Source organism: Synchytrium microbalum (genome assembly GCF_006535985.1).
Source record: "Synchytrium microbalum strain JEL517 chromosome Unknown SmJEL517_scf0001, whole genome shotgun sequence".
In the NCBI taxonomy this organism is placed as follows: domain Eukaryota; kingdom Fungi; phylum Chytridiomycota; class Chytridiomycetes; order Synchytriales; family Synchytriaceae; genus Synchytrium; species Synchytrium microbalum.
This window is the reverse complement of record NW_022158350.1, coordinates 1,244,909-1,262,080: the sequence shown is the minus strand read 5'-3', so window position 1 is coordinate 1,262,080 and position 17,172 is coordinate 1,244,909. Positions and strand designations below refer to the sequence as shown.

The window sequence follows — 17,172 nt, the reverse complement described above, 5'->3', positions numbered from 1 at the left end:
ACCAGCAATTGTACCGGTATCCAAAGCATCAATGGCGACCAACCTACAAGATCAAAATATTACATGTTATTTCGACTGCCTTTGCTGAATCCGAAACTCAAACGTTGATGACTTACCATGGTCCATCACCAGATATATTAAACGTCAAAGTCTTAATGTTTTGCCACGCGTATTGGAATCCATTATCACCATCTGATGGTCCTGCGTATATAGACTTTTGAAAAAGTGTAATGTTAAGTTAGTGAAAAAGTTCAGCAAGTTGAGTGCAAAACACAGTTCTGTACAGCTACACTATACACCAAACTCAAACAAACTACAAGCATACATACACACATACCTGATTATTAACAAAAAGCTGGAAATAATTGTCAACAGCGATAATCATTGTCAAGTTATGGTATCCAGCTCGCACATGGGAAACACATGCTGCCAGCAATGTGGCAGCAGTAAAGATCGTGGTATATGAAAGCAGCTTCATACGATATCGGGTCCGAATCCAAATATTGAAGTTTCCTTGGTTATTTTAGTGGGATGATGGATATGAGTGTGTGATAACAATGTCTTCTTTCTTGAGGGTTGAGGGTTGTGGAAGCTAAAGAAGCGGCTGGAATTTCGTACCCTTGACACCATCGAGAGGGTCACTCGCGATGTTCATAGCGCTTTTGAAGCCTGTGGAGCGTGTCTAATAGTGTGTTGTTGCTTGTCGCTATTGTTTTCCACGTTTGCGTAATTCTGGTTTCTTTTTACTGGGAACACACCCGAACAAAAAACCTTTCGATGACACATCGGATGGAATCAATTCCAAAATCCCACTCCTAATGAAACACACTTTTGAAATACTTACGCAAGAAAACTCCTATTCTACACTTCTTAAGTGAACGATTCTATGCTGTAGAAACAGTGCTCTCAAACATGGTTGCCCAATTAGTAGAACAGCAATCCTTTCGACTCTTGAAACATGTCATCCGATGCTTCTTATGAACTACAAAAAATAACATGATGTTTATTTCCCCTCCTTCTATGCAACAGTTTCAGTGTGATGCGACCCCTGTTCCAACACCGTATCTTCCAGCTTTTCTACTATCGGACCAACCACACCATCATCACTACTATGATGATTCTCTTCTTCTTGTACTTCCTCTCCCTTTGTTATATCTGACGATGTTTGATTCTCTGTTGTTGAGACTTCAGGATCGTTAAGTAGTGCTCCTGGTTCATGCCTCTCTTCAGAATCACTCACTACAGCAGCACTCGGTATAGCATCTGGTATTACATCTGCAGTCGATTGTGGTGATGCTACTACAGGCTCGTCCAAAGTTATAAGATTACTTGCATCACTGCTTGGCTCTTGCCCCAACTCAGTGCTAGCGGGACCCTCAACACTACCACCACCAGCTTCCTGAGCAGACAAACTCAATGCAAGTGCCAACTGCAATTCATACTCTTCGATTTCAGCCCGTTCAGGTGACGTCAATCCAATACGATTAATCATTGCCGGATCATGGAAGTCTGAATGGGGGATAGTGTTATTACCATTATTGGTTGGTGATTGTCGTAATTGTTGGTGTGGAGAGTTGTTATCCGTCTCGTCTTCTCCGTAATACACGTTCGGATTACCGGGATACTGACCGGCTCGACCAGGGAATGCAGATAGCAGCCGTTGAGGAGGTCGTTGACTCGTAGTATAATCATCTGCAGAGAATTCACGATCGAATTCTCGTTCCGCTTGCTCTATAGCTCTACGTGTGGCGGGATCTATCATACGCTGCGGATCCATTGATGTCTTCCTTCTTGCTGTTGAAGGACTTTCTGCTGTTGGTCCGTCACCGGCCAGCAAACTCGTAAATGTCCGTCCAAGACCTTCTGAAAAGGATCGTAATCGAGTTACAGCAGCACTAGCACTCGATGCACCAGTACTAATATTACTATTACTACCATTGGCTGCTGTACTAGAATCCAGTTTTGGATTAGACGGTATTCGTCGACCACCTACACCACCGTAATCTGGTCCTGTTGATTTATCTGAGCCAACAATACTATTCCCATTTTCATCTACTATGGCCTCTACACCATTGCCATCTACACCAGCATGTTGAGATGCAGCGGTAGCTCCCAAAGCAGCATTACTAGGTCTACCGCGAACTCCATCTACAAAGTGATCCATCGTCACAGCTACGTCCTTGAATAAGCTATTGAAGAATCCCGTGGTATTCGTAATGACTTTATTAAGATCGGGATTACTTGGTTGGGAGGTGAGTCTTGGCCGTTTTGTGAGATCGCGGTCAGCAGGTTCTCCAGGCGATTGCGGCGTTGGCGAGAGCGGTAGTAGGTCTGGTTTTTGACCAGTTTCGACGGGTGATATTTGAATGTTGCTAAATAGAGGTTGATTAATTGACTTCCTTCAAGTTCTGAATTTGGTTTTTTGCCTTACTAGGTAAGGAAATCCTCAGGCGGTATAGTCAACGATTTGATGCTCAAGTTATATATGAATGACACAGCGCCCATCTAACCATGATCAGCTGATTAGTTCACTTGAGCAAAAAAAGATAAATTAAGAAGGGCTGTACCATGGTAGTCAAGTAATATTGGTTTTGACCCTTATCTAGCTCAGACTGATGTCTAAACCTCATAATGTACCTACAATGGGCTTGGTTTAGTCATTGCAACAGATGTTGCCAACAATCCAAATGTCTTACTTGATGTTTGCAATGATATTTGGAGGATTTGCACGTATTATGATGAGGATCAAAACAGGAAGTAGGTGATCACTTCCAGCATTCTCGGTTGTCTTTTTGATTAGATCTAGATCAATACGGCATGTTCAGCAAGTCGATCATTGAGACAAGCATTGGGATCAAACTTACCAACAGCTAGCTGCACTGTATTTTGTATAATGACGAGCTTGTCTCGTGGACTTTTGAAGCCATTCACTTTGAGTAGCTCGGCTTGAGCGACTTCAATTGCCGATTCCAGACTGAATGGTAGATCAAGATGGCGTTCCTGAAATATATTGAGTATCAATAACAATCCGTCTTTCAGCACAAAAGTCCATATAGTATCGTGACTTACTTGAATCCAACTAAACTCCTGGATCTTCTTTGTCAAATGAGTAGCCATTTTGGGTTCTTCTGAATTGGCGGGACAAAAGACTGATTCGTATATCTTTGTCATGACCAACTAGGATAAAGAGTGTTAGCTACATATAAACACGTAACTCTGTTCACACGCTCATTCAGCCACAAACTGCCACCTTTTCCCATCCTTCACGAATCCACGTAGACTGTTCGTCTTCATCAGAGTCCTTGTCCTGAGCAGCCTCGTCCTTCTTGTCCTTGTTCAAGATTGGATTCTAACCAAATGTTCCAATGTGTGTCAGATTACCCCAGATGACCCCAAGCAACAAACTTTTGCGATCAAAGCGACTATGATATACCTGTAATGACTCTGTATAAATGGAGTCTATGAACTTGAGGACCAGCCTCCTCTGCTGCAAGATGGGTCTCTGAGTGGCATTGAATGCAGATAGGAAGGACTTGAGCTTCTGGACCAATGGCGAGCAGTCATTCTGGCGTAGGTCACTGAGGAAGCGATCAAAGTCGAATGTGCTCATGTCGATGCAGATACCTTCATCGCGCTGGATTTGGTGCTGTTTCTGGACAATCAGATTGCAGAGTTTGGAAGGAGAGATGCTGTGGTGGAAGGAGAGTATAGAGAGTAGTAGAGGCATTCTCTACGTGTATTATCGCATATATAGTATGTATCTGGCTCTGGAAGGATCAGACTAGCGATGTTCATGTGGACAGAGCTGCTGCTTCGAATCACAACTTCAAAACGTGACAATCACGCTCAATCCAGAACCAGCGCTCACAGACGCATGCCATCACGTTCCGATCACGATTTATCACCTCTGACTTTGCACTCTTTCTCTGTCTTGAACTTTCTGCAATCGCACTCGACAAAAACATTAACTGTCGCCTTGTTGGATAGTCCAGTCAACCTCAACCCACCCTCATACATTCCATTATATTCCTCGTATACAATTGACCACGATGACTTCTATAGCTGCTAGATTAACACGATTCAGCACATGTGATTTAGCAGACTCATTGACAAAGCTAGGCATAAACAGCTTCATTCCTGACGTGACTATGAGGTCGCCACTACCTACCGCTACTGGATCATCAACCAGGATTGCTGGTCCTGCTCATACCGTCGAGTTTGTCGATGCAAATGATACTACATCACCAAAGAGTGGTGTCAATCAAGTCGACTCGGCACCATCTGGCTCGATTGTGGTAATCAAGACACCGCATGGCGCTATAAATGCTGTTTGGGGTGGTTTGGTATGTCGTAGTTGCTCAACTCTATGAACTGGACTAAGCTTACGTCGTTCACTCATAGATGTCAGCACGAGCACAACACCTCAACGTAGCGGGAACAATCATCGAAGGCAGATGCAGAGACTTGAACGAACAATACGCATTCAACTATCCGCTATGGGCTTCTGGAACTTCTACTCTTGGCGTCAATGGCTACTGTCGTGTCGCGACTGTCGGCAGTGCAATCACGCTCGCTGCACATACAAAGTACCCTGTTACTGTGAACTCGAAGGACTGGATTGTAGCTGATATTGATGGCGTGGTGCGAGTGCCTGCTGAGCGGGTGGAAGAGGTGTTGACTTTGGTTGCAGAGATGGAGGAAGTGGATGCGCTGTGTATGCAGGATATCAAAGGTATGTATGGAGTTCATCCAGGAGTTTCATTTTAGAGTGTGGTTTGACGCCTTGTTTAAATACAGGTGGACGGTCAATGGCTGAAACGTTCAAAGAGAGGAGGAAACCAAAGTAAGGCATCTATATTTCAAGCTCGTCGCTATAGATTGTGGTGTTTCTCACATATCTTGTAGAATGTAAAAATATTGAGTGCTATCAGAATACACCTCCATGGTCATCATTTCAATACCTGTTTCTTTTGAGCGTTGTGTCCTTGATCTCCCACCTTTGAACATCAGGAGTACAGCAAAACGACAAACTTCCGTACTAGACAGAATTCAAGCAAACTATACGGTGCTCATTTCTTATATGAGAGGCCATGATAAAATATCCGAGAGACGTGCTTGCAAAATCAAATGTTACAAAAGTAGAGGTCCAAAAAACAACAACCTAGCCTAGGATTCAGCCCAGGTAGGTCCTATAAAAGAAATGTCAGTACACGCTTTCATTCAACCCAACGAAATGTGATCCTATTACGTTTTACTTGGAGGCGACAGCAGCGCAGCATTCCGAGTACCTCCTTTCCCCTTTCGGTGCAATGCACTTGACGTTAAAGTGAAGTGAATGAAAGTCAGAAATCACAATTGCTTTGGGTCTTGAAGCAAAAAATCATGACAAGTCTTACTCAAGGTGTAACTTACTCCGTCGTCGTCGTCGTAGAAAATGGGGTCAATAAACAAGGCTGGGACAACCATGTCCTTGAGCAAAAGCACCTTCGCGTTGACCCATATCTATTCCTGGGTTCATACATCGGTCAATATCCATTCCGGCGACAGCTTGTAGCACGACATAATCACTTGTAAGAGTATCGACTTTTACTTCACAGCAGCCAGCACCACATGTAAAGTAGGGGAGCATCGGTCCATCGGTCCAATGTTTGCAGCAAAGTCACATGTAGGATCTAGAGTCTTGAAGAATCCACGAGCCGTCAAAACTACGCGATCAAAGTAAGCCTTCCTAATAAGAGCCTCCCATGACAAGTCAAGATTAGCTACTGCGAGTGGTTCGAGACGAGCGTTTGTGTGAGCATATTCATACAGCATCGCTGCACCATTATATCTGAAGATGCAGACGCACTGTTGTCGACAGCTTCGTCAATATTTGCAGTTGGACAAACAAGATCTTGAATCTAGCTTGGAAGATGTATCATCCCCGCGTCTGGTTAACTTATAATAGAAAAGTTTCTCAAACCGAGACGAGAGTTGATCTTACAGCATATCGAAACTGCTGCGTGTGTCTGATACCATCACCGGCTGCAGAATTCATGATCCCATTACCTCATGTTAGAGGCGATGCAGAATGTACAAATATATTTTATGAGGTCTCGGTCTGCAAACTATTAATACAGTCTGTCTTTAGTTCCCAGCCAAAGGGAGGATCAGTCTATCAAAAACATCACACCAGACGGGAGACAGACCTGAGAATGGGTATGGTATACGAAGTCGGGCCCGACCATGTCTCTCGACAGCATCAACCCCACCAAACCTTGGAGAAGGAAGTCATTTGAGTCTGATGTGCCCAAAACAGTCCACTCCAGAAGTGCACTTACGGAATTCTACACGATCTGAGTAACCTTACCCCATCTCGGAATGGTTGACCGGGTTTCAATAAGAAACGGCGTCGAATTTCCATCGTAGAGTGTTACAACTCCCCAAGAAGCAAACAGTCTCTTGAACTGCTCGTCCACAAATGGCTGCATTTTTGAAACTATATGTAAATCCAGAGAATCCAGCTTGCCTAGATCTGCAGCTAATACTTTACGCCCACTGGGAAGAAGCGATTCTGTTGCTGTTATTTGTGCCAACCGCGACTTGAGGGTAGACGAGCCAATAGCCGATCCAGTATAAGAATTACCATTCGCAGCCTTAGCAAATGACGTTGGTATCGCTACATGTACTGGATTATCGTATTTGAATTGCGGTCCTTCTTGTTCGACGTCCCAAGTATCATTTACGTGGCTCCAGCTAGCTATAGAGCATTCAAATACTAATAAACCATTTCTAGCAATTATTCTATACCACTGTTCTACAATGTCACTCTTCATAGGAGTCAAATACCGGAATGTCGAGTAATCAACGACAATCAAATCAAACAGTCCATCGGGTATACACTTCAGAGCTTCCATATTCTCGAAATCCATCCATAAATAAAGAGATTCGTTTCCTTCGATGTCCCTAAATGCTCCTCCAAAACGATCTATGTAAATCCAGATGTAATCATCGAGTTGATGATCCGTGACAATGACCTTGTCTTTTGGACCACGACCTAGAATTGCTGCTAATTTACGTTTATCATTGCGTTTCTTGACTATTTTATTCACTAGAGCCGGTAGTGAACATGTCAAACAGTCTTCCTGCGATGAATGTTGATGTTTGGAAAAGACTTCGTGGCCAAAGCGACCCCACAAATCACTGCTAGTAGCCTCACTAAATCCTATAGACATTGTCACTCATAGAAAGGAACGGCGTTACCTCCTTGTTTGTTTCGACAATTTAGAATGTTGACTTTCAAGTCAATTGGTGAAGTGAGTGACGCGGATGAACATTGCCAAGAAAGCACCCCCAATTTACTAGTAAAATGGCACTATTCTATTCGGACAGTACAAAACGCTACAGGTTTCTGTAATTTTGCTAAACAACTATCGTGACCTATGATCGAGGCACATTTCTTCTGTTCTACTATACTCCACCAATCTATCACATAAAGAAATCTGGAAGCAAACGAAACGGAGTGAAATATGGTTTCTGGCAAACTGGCGTATAAATCTTTGAAAGGGCATTCAGTACGTTTTGTCTCGCCGCAACCTTGGAACGACTTGAACGAAATCGAAAGAGTGTCACTAGTTAGTTATATCCGCCAACTAGCTCTTCTTACGCAAGCACAGCTCTTATTCCAGATCTTGGCTCTCCCTTACAAGACAATGAGGGAAGATGACCCCTTGTGCCTCCATCACTTCATTCCCCAACAAGTGAACACAAGCGGAAGGAGTACGTTCAGGGAAGGCAGGCTCTTCCTTCGCCTTTGACATGTACATCAACAGCAGCTTCAGGTGCTTGATCTCCTTCATCATCTTTACCAGAATCTTCAGCTCCTACTTGTTGCGACCCATTATCAAGCTCCATATTTTCATCGTCATCTTCTTGTTGTTGCTGACCACTAGATTGTTCATTGGTTGGGAAGAATCTAAAGAAAGTTCAAGGTGCCAATACTACTGCTGTTAGTTATCATGAACCCCAATATTCTTATAGCACAAACACCTTGTTCCTTTAGTTGAAGCAAAGTTATATTTTGCAGCTTTACACCATCAAATACCATTTCTCCCCTTACTGGCACTTCTTTAGAATTGTTTTTATGGTATCAACCCAAATAAACCCCCTGTTTTAATACCACCATTTCGAATCACGGACTACATTATAGGTTCCCAACTCCTTTCGTTCTACAATACCCAAGTCATCAATCATTGGCTTGAGAGCTTTAAGGTATTGTTGATATTGTTCCTTCTTTTCGACCTTGTTTTCCAAGGCTTCGAGGATACGGACTGCAGTTGGGAATGTGTTAAGTCGACGACAGGCCGTGAGAGCATCCTGGATGACTTCCAATGAAGGGACCCAGTCAGCGGCAAAGATGAGATTGAGACCTCTTTCTAGTTCAAAGTCGTCCAAGTCTGCGGATGAGAAGTGAGTTCGCCATTTAGTGACATATCCGTTGTAGTCTGTTTCGGGAGCGAGCTCAGCAGAGTAGGAGCGGATGATGGTTGTTGGGAGTGCGAATCGAGTGCCTATTGATTTGTTTATATGGCATGTCAGAGATGCTCTCACGAAATGTAATAAACCGAAAAAGAGTGAAAAAAGCAACTTTTTGACGTACGCTGAGCTAATGATAATACTCGTAGACGATGAGCTGATGGTGCTAGTCTGGTAGCTATGCTTAAGCGGTTCATGGCTGCCTTTACTCGTCGACTTTACTTATGACTCTTGTCGCTGTGTTTGGAGGAAATACAAAATTGCTAAAAGGGGAGCTAATGCCAACAACCGGGTCTATCTAATATGAGATAAATAATGTGTATCGAGGTTAATGAGACCAAATTCGCCAGACTCTCTCTTTTCCTCGCGTGAAACACGTCACTCGTCATGTCAGATACTCTATACAGAAACTTACGACATTTTACAGATTTTGACAGACTCTACTAGACATCTCATGTATAAATTCTAAATTCGACGTACTATGCGTGACTGATGTTCTATATCTCACCAATAACCAACATCAAATCCAATACTCTCACTCCGCCAATTCAACAAATAATGGTCGCTCCTTTGTTGGGCAAATATAAGGCAAAACTAGTCTTACATAGATATCTATCAACATTCTTAGGTGGATTTAGAGTCCCATATCAAGGAACTCCTCCCTTTCATTACTTGATCTGGCTGCTCGCACTCTTCATCTTTTGGGCACTTGCTGAACTGTTAACCGCGACCATTGAAGACGACGGAATCGACAGATCAGTCTATTTCGTTAGCATCACAAGTCTCATTTTCGGAGGTGCGGTTGGCTTCTACCACCAAAGTGTGCCCTTCATCAAATTCAATAACATTGTGTGTTTTTTACGCAAACGTCTAGTTCTCGTTGGGATATGTCTAGTCAGCTTATGGACGGTCGGGCTTCTGCTACAACGACGAGATTTTGGATTATCGTCGCCGATCGATCACGCTGATGAAGATGCGGATCTCATGTCGCTGGGAGATTCGTTTAGATTCCTTTTTCAGCTACCAAAGTCGCTACTCCAGGCTCTATGTAAAGTAGTCGTTTCTGTGCTCGCATTGCCGTTTGCAATGAGCAGACTGAGTATAGGTCTACTGCCGTAAGTCGAGAGTCTTTGACAAATCGTAACAAACAGTTTGGCCCAACACACACTTATGATATAGATTCGGCAATCTTTCTGTTATTGCACACACATTTGGATGGCTGAGTGTATCCATAGCGCAGTGGAGTATAACAAGGTATGCTCGGCCGTTGTGTTTGAGATGAATCCCAATCTCATCACCTCACACCTCCACTTCATCGCAGCTCTGCACCACCTGAACCTAGCACGACCTATTCCACCGACGATTGGGGAATTGACACATTTTCGCGTATTACTCATGTGGTTGTGTTACTAGCATTGAATACTATTGGGGTAAGTTGTTGCTCCGTAAACGGATTGCGTTAGGCTTTTTTTAGCCTTATCGCTAAAATACCCATCAAATAGGCTACATACTCTTCCACACTAGCAAGCGCATCTATGATAATACTTTGCACCCTGCCACTACTATGGGTCCTAGGCATAATACCATCTCTACGAAACTTGACTGAATGGACACTCGAAGTAGTCAACATGTGTCTACTTGGAGGAACAACCATGTCAACCTTCATACTCTTAACCTTCCAAGTCTGTTTTGCATCAGCATGTATCGCTATAACATGGGCTCTAGCCCGCAATTCATCATCAGCAACAGCACCGTTCGTGTGGATGGCCATAATATGCACGTTAACTGGATCCCGAGGATTCAACAACCCGTATTCTATATCGGGACCGTTCATAGCCGTTGAATTGGGATGGACGCTTGTGAGGACGATCATAGCTGGTGTTTTGGTTGGTCAGTTGACTGCAGTTAGTTCTGCTGCTGGATGGATTATAGTAGGATGTGGTGCCGCTCAATACGTTTCATATGTGGCAAGTCAGCCATACGTATTTTCGATACTCGCAAACCCTTTGGCAAAGATCACACAATGGCGTAGTATACAAGTGTCGCAAATCGTGGTGCATCATGCCACACCATTCTTGATACAGTGTCTTATATCAACCAGTGCTTTTACGAGTGCAAGCACTGAACCCGAGATCTGGATCTGGATTATGACGTTTCGTATCATGAGACGTGCTTGGGTGAACGTTACTGATTCGGCAGTTGAAGTGGCTGTTGTGTTTTTGATCTCGTTAAACTCCAGCTTAAGCGACTGGAACAATATTAGCTTTGTTAGTCGATGCTTTATAGTTGGACTGTTATGGGATCGTGTCAGGACTTTCGTAAATCAGTTATGGCTGGTTGGAAATTCTTGGGTGTGGTTTCTGGTATGACTCAGCTCTCGTACCTTACCGCTCAAACCGAGGGAAATAACTTACATTAATTCTCCTGATCTGACTCCTCAGTTCAGTAAAAAGCAAAGAAGGAACTCATGGCCCATCATGCTTTCAATTGGCATCGTGACGTTACCAATCACCTTGGCAATCATCGCAATTGCCACAATATTGGACGCACCACTAGTGCCACTATTCGGTTTGCCCTTTGTTTGGATTGGGTTTCCTCGCATTGCTCGATTTTGGCCCAATACAGGTATTCAAACGTTTAAGTAACAGCGGAAACCCTTGACTAATTGTACTCTTTCCTCAGGCTCAGAAGCACCACACTCTGCAGACTCGACTCTCTACTCATCACTAGCACCACCTCTCCTCAAAGAAATATCACGAAAATGCCAATCAAGACTATCTCCAGCACGAATCGGAACCACATACCTCGCCCGTCAAGAATCCCGCATCTTATTGATCCGAATCGTATCAACCAGTTTCGAAGGTATCACAGTTTCATTACGAGGCCTAGAACTACAAGGCACAAGCTGTCATGCTGTTGAAGGCAGACAACTTGATCGTGTGTTTGAGAGTGGGTGTTTGGATAGTAAGGACACCAAACCGAAGGTTGTGCTAAATCAAGACTGGCTAAGTGCGCTACAACCATTGGCATCACTGGATGTTGAGACTTATTCGGATTCAAGATTTTCAATGGTTGGAATTATGGATTCGCCTGATAATCTCAAGAAACTGCCAAGTTTGTTTTTCAAGGCTCTTGTATGGCTCATGTTTCGAGATGCCGATCTTGCGCTGGATACGTAAGTCATTCAGCAAAAAAATGGAATTTGATATGATTGACACAACACGTCGTTGAATAGATGGAAGAATCTACCCGTATCTCGGGACGCCATACAATTATCCCAACGTCAATTTCCTGTATTGTGGTGGCAGTATCTCAAAGGACGCAACGACGTAACATCTGAACCAGGTGTATCGTCCATACCGGATCTCGTCATTCGGCCAGCAGACACACTGTTTATGGCGACAGCTGCTGCTTGCTTTTGTGTATATCTGGGATTTGGTAAATGCTCCTGTTGCAATGCATCTTCTGTTAGAGTTTTTCTCTGCTCACCAGTTTTATGAACTTGGTGTCGTTTTTTATAGAAGAGTACAATGAAAGCGTGACACTTCCGGACCTGCCCTACCGACTCATGCAAGGCAAAACATCAACCACATCTCAACATCGTCAATGGATGATGAATGCAGAACAAAAGCCCTTGTTATCCTATTGTCAGTTGGCTGGACGATACGCTGTTCGTGCAGTGTTTGAAAATGCAGCTATACCTTCGACTGGTGCATTTGATGAACTGGAAGTGAGTTCATTTGTCCTCACCATCCGATGCTCTCTTTCTGCCATTTCTGAAAACTAACAAATCAACCCAAAAATTATTACAGAAACAACTGGACCAGTGGCACAAGAATGATTTCGTTGGTTTGGATCCAAGTGTGGATGTCAACAGTTCCGCAGAGTGGGATAAAGCTGTGCGACATAAGAGGAAGACATTGTTTGGAGTTTCCAAAGACAAGAATGGTGGGAGCTTGTATGCTCGAGTCATGCATCTTGGGATGCAGCGCGTGGCTTTGGGTGAATTGAATTCTGAGGTTGTTAGAGTAAGTCATTGGAAATACGTTGATTGACCGTTGGATATTTTGCATACGTTCTGAAAGCTGAATGTTCGAGATTGACTCCAAAACCTAAACATCTGTGTTGATAGGGAATATGGGCTAATCTATCTTTCGAACTGTTATATATGACCAACGACGATGACGGTATGGCTGCGCTCCATGTATCCGATTTTTTTCGCTCTCCTGTTGACACTATTTTTCTGTTACAGAACGAAACAGCTTACAAGCCCACGAAGGCCTCTTCCGCAACATCATAACCCAAGCCGCAGATCCACCACTAGGCTACCCAGTCTGGTGCTCAACAGGTCAAATCGACCAAGCAGGGATATCCTCTGCCACAAGATTCATTCATTCGATATGGACTAGTCTGGTAAATCGATTCCATGCGACGACGTTAAAGAGGAGAAAGACGAAGCAGCAGAGGAAGAGAGTAGCGCCGTTGAGAACGTTGCCGGCTGATTCACCCGCTGATTTACGGCCGACAGAGTTGGAACTTGATGAGCTTTGTGATGCGTTGCACGATATGTAGATGGTTTGTGTTGTTTGTCGTAGATATGTATACGATACACTTTCAGACAGTGGAACGTGGTTGTTTATGTTATTATTGGGTTGTGATGCCGACCGCTTTACTTTCGATCACCTCCTTATTATGCCAGCAAGAAAAATGAGTGTCAGCCGAATGCTGAAGCAGCCGTGATCGTAGATCACGCATCTCAATAGTAGATCAAAGTCGTTCTCATAGCAAAACAAGCCTCATCTGCTGTGATGATGTGGCTCAATCGAGTGCTAATCTTGTTCGAAGATTGACGTCCAATGAATTCTGATACTTCAATTGACAAAAGCAGATCAAAGATCAATAAATCAACATTGATCAATCAGCGTATTTTTCAACAAATCCAAAAAGATCATGGCGTGCCCTGGCAGTTTCAACGTCCTACACATCAAAGGAGCTGGTCTTGACCAGCGAAGTCGGTAGCCGCTACGTATCATATAGTGGTCAGTAGCGAGAGTAATCACCGAATCAATTCCTGGCGCTACGCGCCCCAAGAGTCCTCCTTCCAATGCCACTGAGCTATTCGTCCTTTGCTATAACAAGATGCAACCTGTGTTGTTTATATACCACACAGAGAGAGATTTGAAGATTTTGTTGAGTGTGAGAGGACATACTGATAAGTAGAGGTAGTCATTCGTTCTTGTTTCTTGAAATGCGCGTGCTGTATTTATGGTGTTTAGGTTTTGGGGTTGAATACACCATACAAGGACGCATCTGTTGCTAATCGTATCTAGATCATGTCATAGATTACTGCTAAAAGTCACATCCGTGATAGCCGTGACTGCCCTAATGTTGGGTAAAGTATCCGTTTTCTCGCATTGCGTTCGTTGTTCAAGAAGGGACGAAACTGCCAACACAACCTTTGAATGTTAGATATGCGTTGCCTTACCACACCTTGATCTTCTTAATATGGATCATTAAAGACACTGGAATTACTGGAATGGACATTCGAAGTAATCAACTTTGGCTGGCTCTCCTGATTTTCTCAATTGCCTTGCCATTTGACAGTCGTCGCTAGTTGCGACATCATTGGACGTACCGCTGCTGCCGTGATTCAGATTGCTCTTGGTTTGGACTGGATTCCCTCGCATCGCCAGATTCGTTGGAAATTGCCGAGGTTGTCGTTCAAATCTCGTGCTATGGCTAGTGTTTCAGGAGGCTGATCTTGCGCTGGATTCGTGGACCTATGAGCTCAGATTAATTTTCGAACTCGATGTATTGACATTCTGGATTTGTGCTCAAAAAACTCCTTGATCCCAATGATTGAAGTACTGAATTTTTCAGTATCCACACTGGACGATTGTGTTGGGAATCCTGCGATTCCGGCCTTGGTTTGTAAGATTAAAATCATTTCAAAATCTCGCGATAATCTAACCTCGCGATAATCCAAAAATGCTCGACGTCCATTCTGCAGCTGAACAACAATTCGTAAGAAAATCCCAAAGTCAAGATGCAAGGAGGGAAAGCACTGCCTTCAAGAGCAAGAAATTAGATCCGGAAGTTGCCATTTGTAGGAAATTCTGGCTCTTGACTGGCGTTTCACTTACAATGGGACTGTCTCTAGTAATATGGCTGTTTTATGAACTGATTGCAGGTAGAATGGTAAATGCTGATTTTGCTGGTGTAGCCGAAACAATGGTGAGCAGTGTTGATTTTTATATGGCGGTGTTGCCATTGCTCGTCCTTCGAAACATAGCACTCTAACCACACATGATTATTTTCTGACAGACTATTATGCAACCTTTAGTAGACTGTAAGGAAAAGCACTGATTTCTGAAAAAACTGTCACTTGTGTCTTACTTTTCTTTCAAAACTAGCCTCTTTGATCTTCTATATGGACCTTTCAGTACGCACCAAGGTTCTATCGTCGTTTGGATGGAAGCAAGAATTTAAGGATGTGAATGGCCCCCAACGCCCAAGTATAGACGCATTCCATGGCATAATCATTTTAATTTACTTTCCGGAACTACTACTCGGATTGCAAGGTCACTCTACTCAATATCAAGCAACACCTTAAAATATTTCCGTTTTGCTCTCTCTTTTGTCTGTTGGTGAACTCCCGCTTATACAAATCAAGATTCCGTTTGAATTATTTCGAGATTTTCAGATATTGCCTCACTCAGGCCCTATGGATGGAAGAACAAGAACATTTTATGTATCCATTGGTTCATTGGCGGCCGCTGTATTACCCTGATGACGATGGTGATATATCTCGGTTATCATGTCTCCTTTTTCGCCTTCCAGTGACACCGTTCCCCTAGCTCACGCAGGCCTCTTCCCAAGCAAAGTCACCTAACACGCAGATCTACGACCAGAGTGCCAGTATGGTGATCTTCAGATTAAGTCTGCCAAGCAGAAGTATCCTCAGCAACAAGATTCATTCACTCCATATGGACTAACCTCGTGAATCGATTCAACGTGACGGCGTTAGGGAGGAGGGAAACTAGACAGCAGTGGAAGAGAGCTGCGCCTTTGAGATCTTTGCGTGATTCGCCTGGCTGATATACGACCGACTAAGGAACTCGACGAGCTTTGTGTTTGTTGTGTTGGAAAACATTTCAGCTATTTGCATTCTATGATTTCATATTGTAGATACGCTGCAATACACGTAAAAAAATTCAGAATACAATTCTCATTCCGTTCGTAGTTTTTTGATGCGGCGATATTTTTCAAAAATCACACTTCACAGCTGAAGATAGGTTAGTAGAACTTCTGTGTGGGTAGAATGGAATTGTTTGCACTTTGATGAGTGACGAAGAAGAAGAAGATCCAACGTAAGTCGTAAGCTGGCTATTTTCCCGTAACTCTTTGAGGGTTTTCAGTGTGGTGATTGTTTCAAACCAAATCCCAAAAAATCGTATATACCGGTCGCTGACCATACCTTGTATCTTTAGGATGCCTATCGCAAAACAGCTTGGAAATCATGTTCAAGTAACGAAAAACTTGCAAAGGGCTCGTGTACGTTGCTGTTGACATTTACATCAAAACATTTGAAGCTCACGATTTCTATTTTTTTTCCCAGATTCGAGCAATAGCTACAATCGAAAGCATCGTATCTGCAACACCGACCGTAAAAGTCCTGACTCTAAAAGTATCTGCCACAGTACCAGACACAAACCTCAAAAAATCATGGCTGCAGTTATCAGGAATAGGAGAAGATGAATCGGCCAACACCACCAATAACGAAAAGTTTACCTTCAAAGCTGGACAATGGGTTGATACATTCATCCCAACCACTTCTTCTGTCGGTGGATTCTCTCTGGTGTCGACTCCAACCATGTTATCAACAACAGGACGATTTGAGTTGGCTATAAAACGAGCTCCAAAGAACCCAGTCGCTGAATACCTGCACCAGAAGGCCCTGCCGGGAGATACAATCCAAGTACGAGTCGGTGGTAACTTCTACAGTGAAACCAAACACAATGAACACGCTGGATTCCTCCTGATAGCAGGTGGTGTTGGCATAAACCCGATAATATCCATCATGACGGACGTACTCGAGAAATGTCCATGGAAGAAATGCCATATCATGTATGCAATCAAATCATTGGACGAGTGTCTATTTAGAGATCGGATTAGAGAGCTCGTAGCTAATTCAGAGGGAACCGTATCTGCTACTGTATACCTGTCACAGCAAACTGCTACGCTAGATGAAGCCGATGGACTGGTGATAGAGAATAGAAGGCTAGGAAAAGAGGATTTGGCTAGTGCTCTTGAATGTGCTGAGATTGATAAGGCAGCAACAACTCACAGTATATATTTATGTGGACCTCCTTCACTAGAACAGGATGTGATGCAGGGTCTAGAGGAGCTTGGAGTCAATCCCCAGGTTATTGCCAATGAGAAGTGGTGGTGAAGGAAAATAGAGACCACACATGACATAATGTTAAAAACACGCTGCTACAATCCCATCTCATCTAAATAATAAATTATATCACCACAGGATGATTCACCACGTTTTGGAACCGTCATGCCCCCACTTTCCAACATTCGGCTTGTTGGAACAAACAAGGCCCGTATTGGACCATACATATCCTTCCAATCACCAAAGGGTTTTTTGTT

General features: G+C 43.5%; 4 protein-coding genes across 4 annotated transcripts; 2 read left to right on the top strand and 2 right to left on the bottom strand.

Moving 5' to 3' along the window:
• Window positions 1-1,018: 1,018 nt before the first annotated feature.
• SmJEL517_g00316 (uncharacterized protein) lies at window positions 1,019-3,610 on the bottom strand (the record flags this gene model as incomplete). The annotated part of the gene is made up of 8 exons (XM_031166246.1): window positions 1,019-2,372; window positions 2,432-2,505; window positions 2,568-2,637; window positions 2,697-2,802; window positions 2,865-3,000; window positions 3,070-3,177; window positions 3,251-3,349; window positions 3,434-3,610. The coding sequence occupies 8 exons, from the start codon at window positions 3,608-3,610 to the stop codon at window positions 1,019-1,021; spliced, it is 2,124 nt and encodes a 707-aa protein (XP_031027790.1).
• Window positions 3,611-4,049: 439 nt separating this feature from the next.
• Window positions 4,050-4,912, top strand: SmJEL517_g00315 (uncharacterized protein; the record flags this gene model as incomplete). Its single annotated transcript, XM_031166245.1, has 4 exons — window positions 4,050-4,343; window positions 4,402-4,732; window positions 4,798-4,843; window positions 4,906-4,912. The coding sequence occupies 4 exons, from the start codon at window positions 4,050-4,052 to the stop codon at window positions 4,910-4,912; spliced, it is 678 nt and encodes a 225-aa protein (XP_031027791.1).
• Window positions 4,913-7,764: 2,852 nt separating this feature from the next.
• On the bottom strand, window positions 7,765-8,711 carry SmJEL517_g00314 (uncharacterized protein; the record flags this gene model as incomplete). The annotated part of the gene is made up of 3 exons (XM_031166244.1): window positions 7,765-7,927; window positions 8,159-8,549; window positions 8,639-8,711. 3 exons carry the CDS (start codon window positions 8,709-8,711, stop codon window positions 7,765-7,767), a joined length of 627 nt encoding a protein of 208 aa, XP_031027792.1.
• A 361-nt stretch (window positions 8,712-9,072) lies between these two features.
• Window positions 9,073-13,086, top strand: SmJEL517_g00313 (uncharacterized protein; the record flags this gene model as incomplete). The annotated part of the gene is made up of 12 exons (XM_031166243.1): window positions 9,073-9,310; window positions 9,389-9,629; window positions 9,694-9,768; window positions 9,836-9,944; window positions 10,017-10,877; window positions 10,956-11,139; window positions 11,197-11,689; window positions 11,750-11,952; window positions 12,036-12,244; window positions 12,327-12,542; window positions 12,647-12,701; window positions 12,767-13,086. 12 exons carry the CDS (start codon window positions 9,073-9,075, stop codon window positions 13,084-13,086), a joined length of 3,204 nt encoding a protein of 1,067 aa, XP_031027793.1.
• Window positions 13,087-17,172: the final 4,086 nt, after the last annotated feature.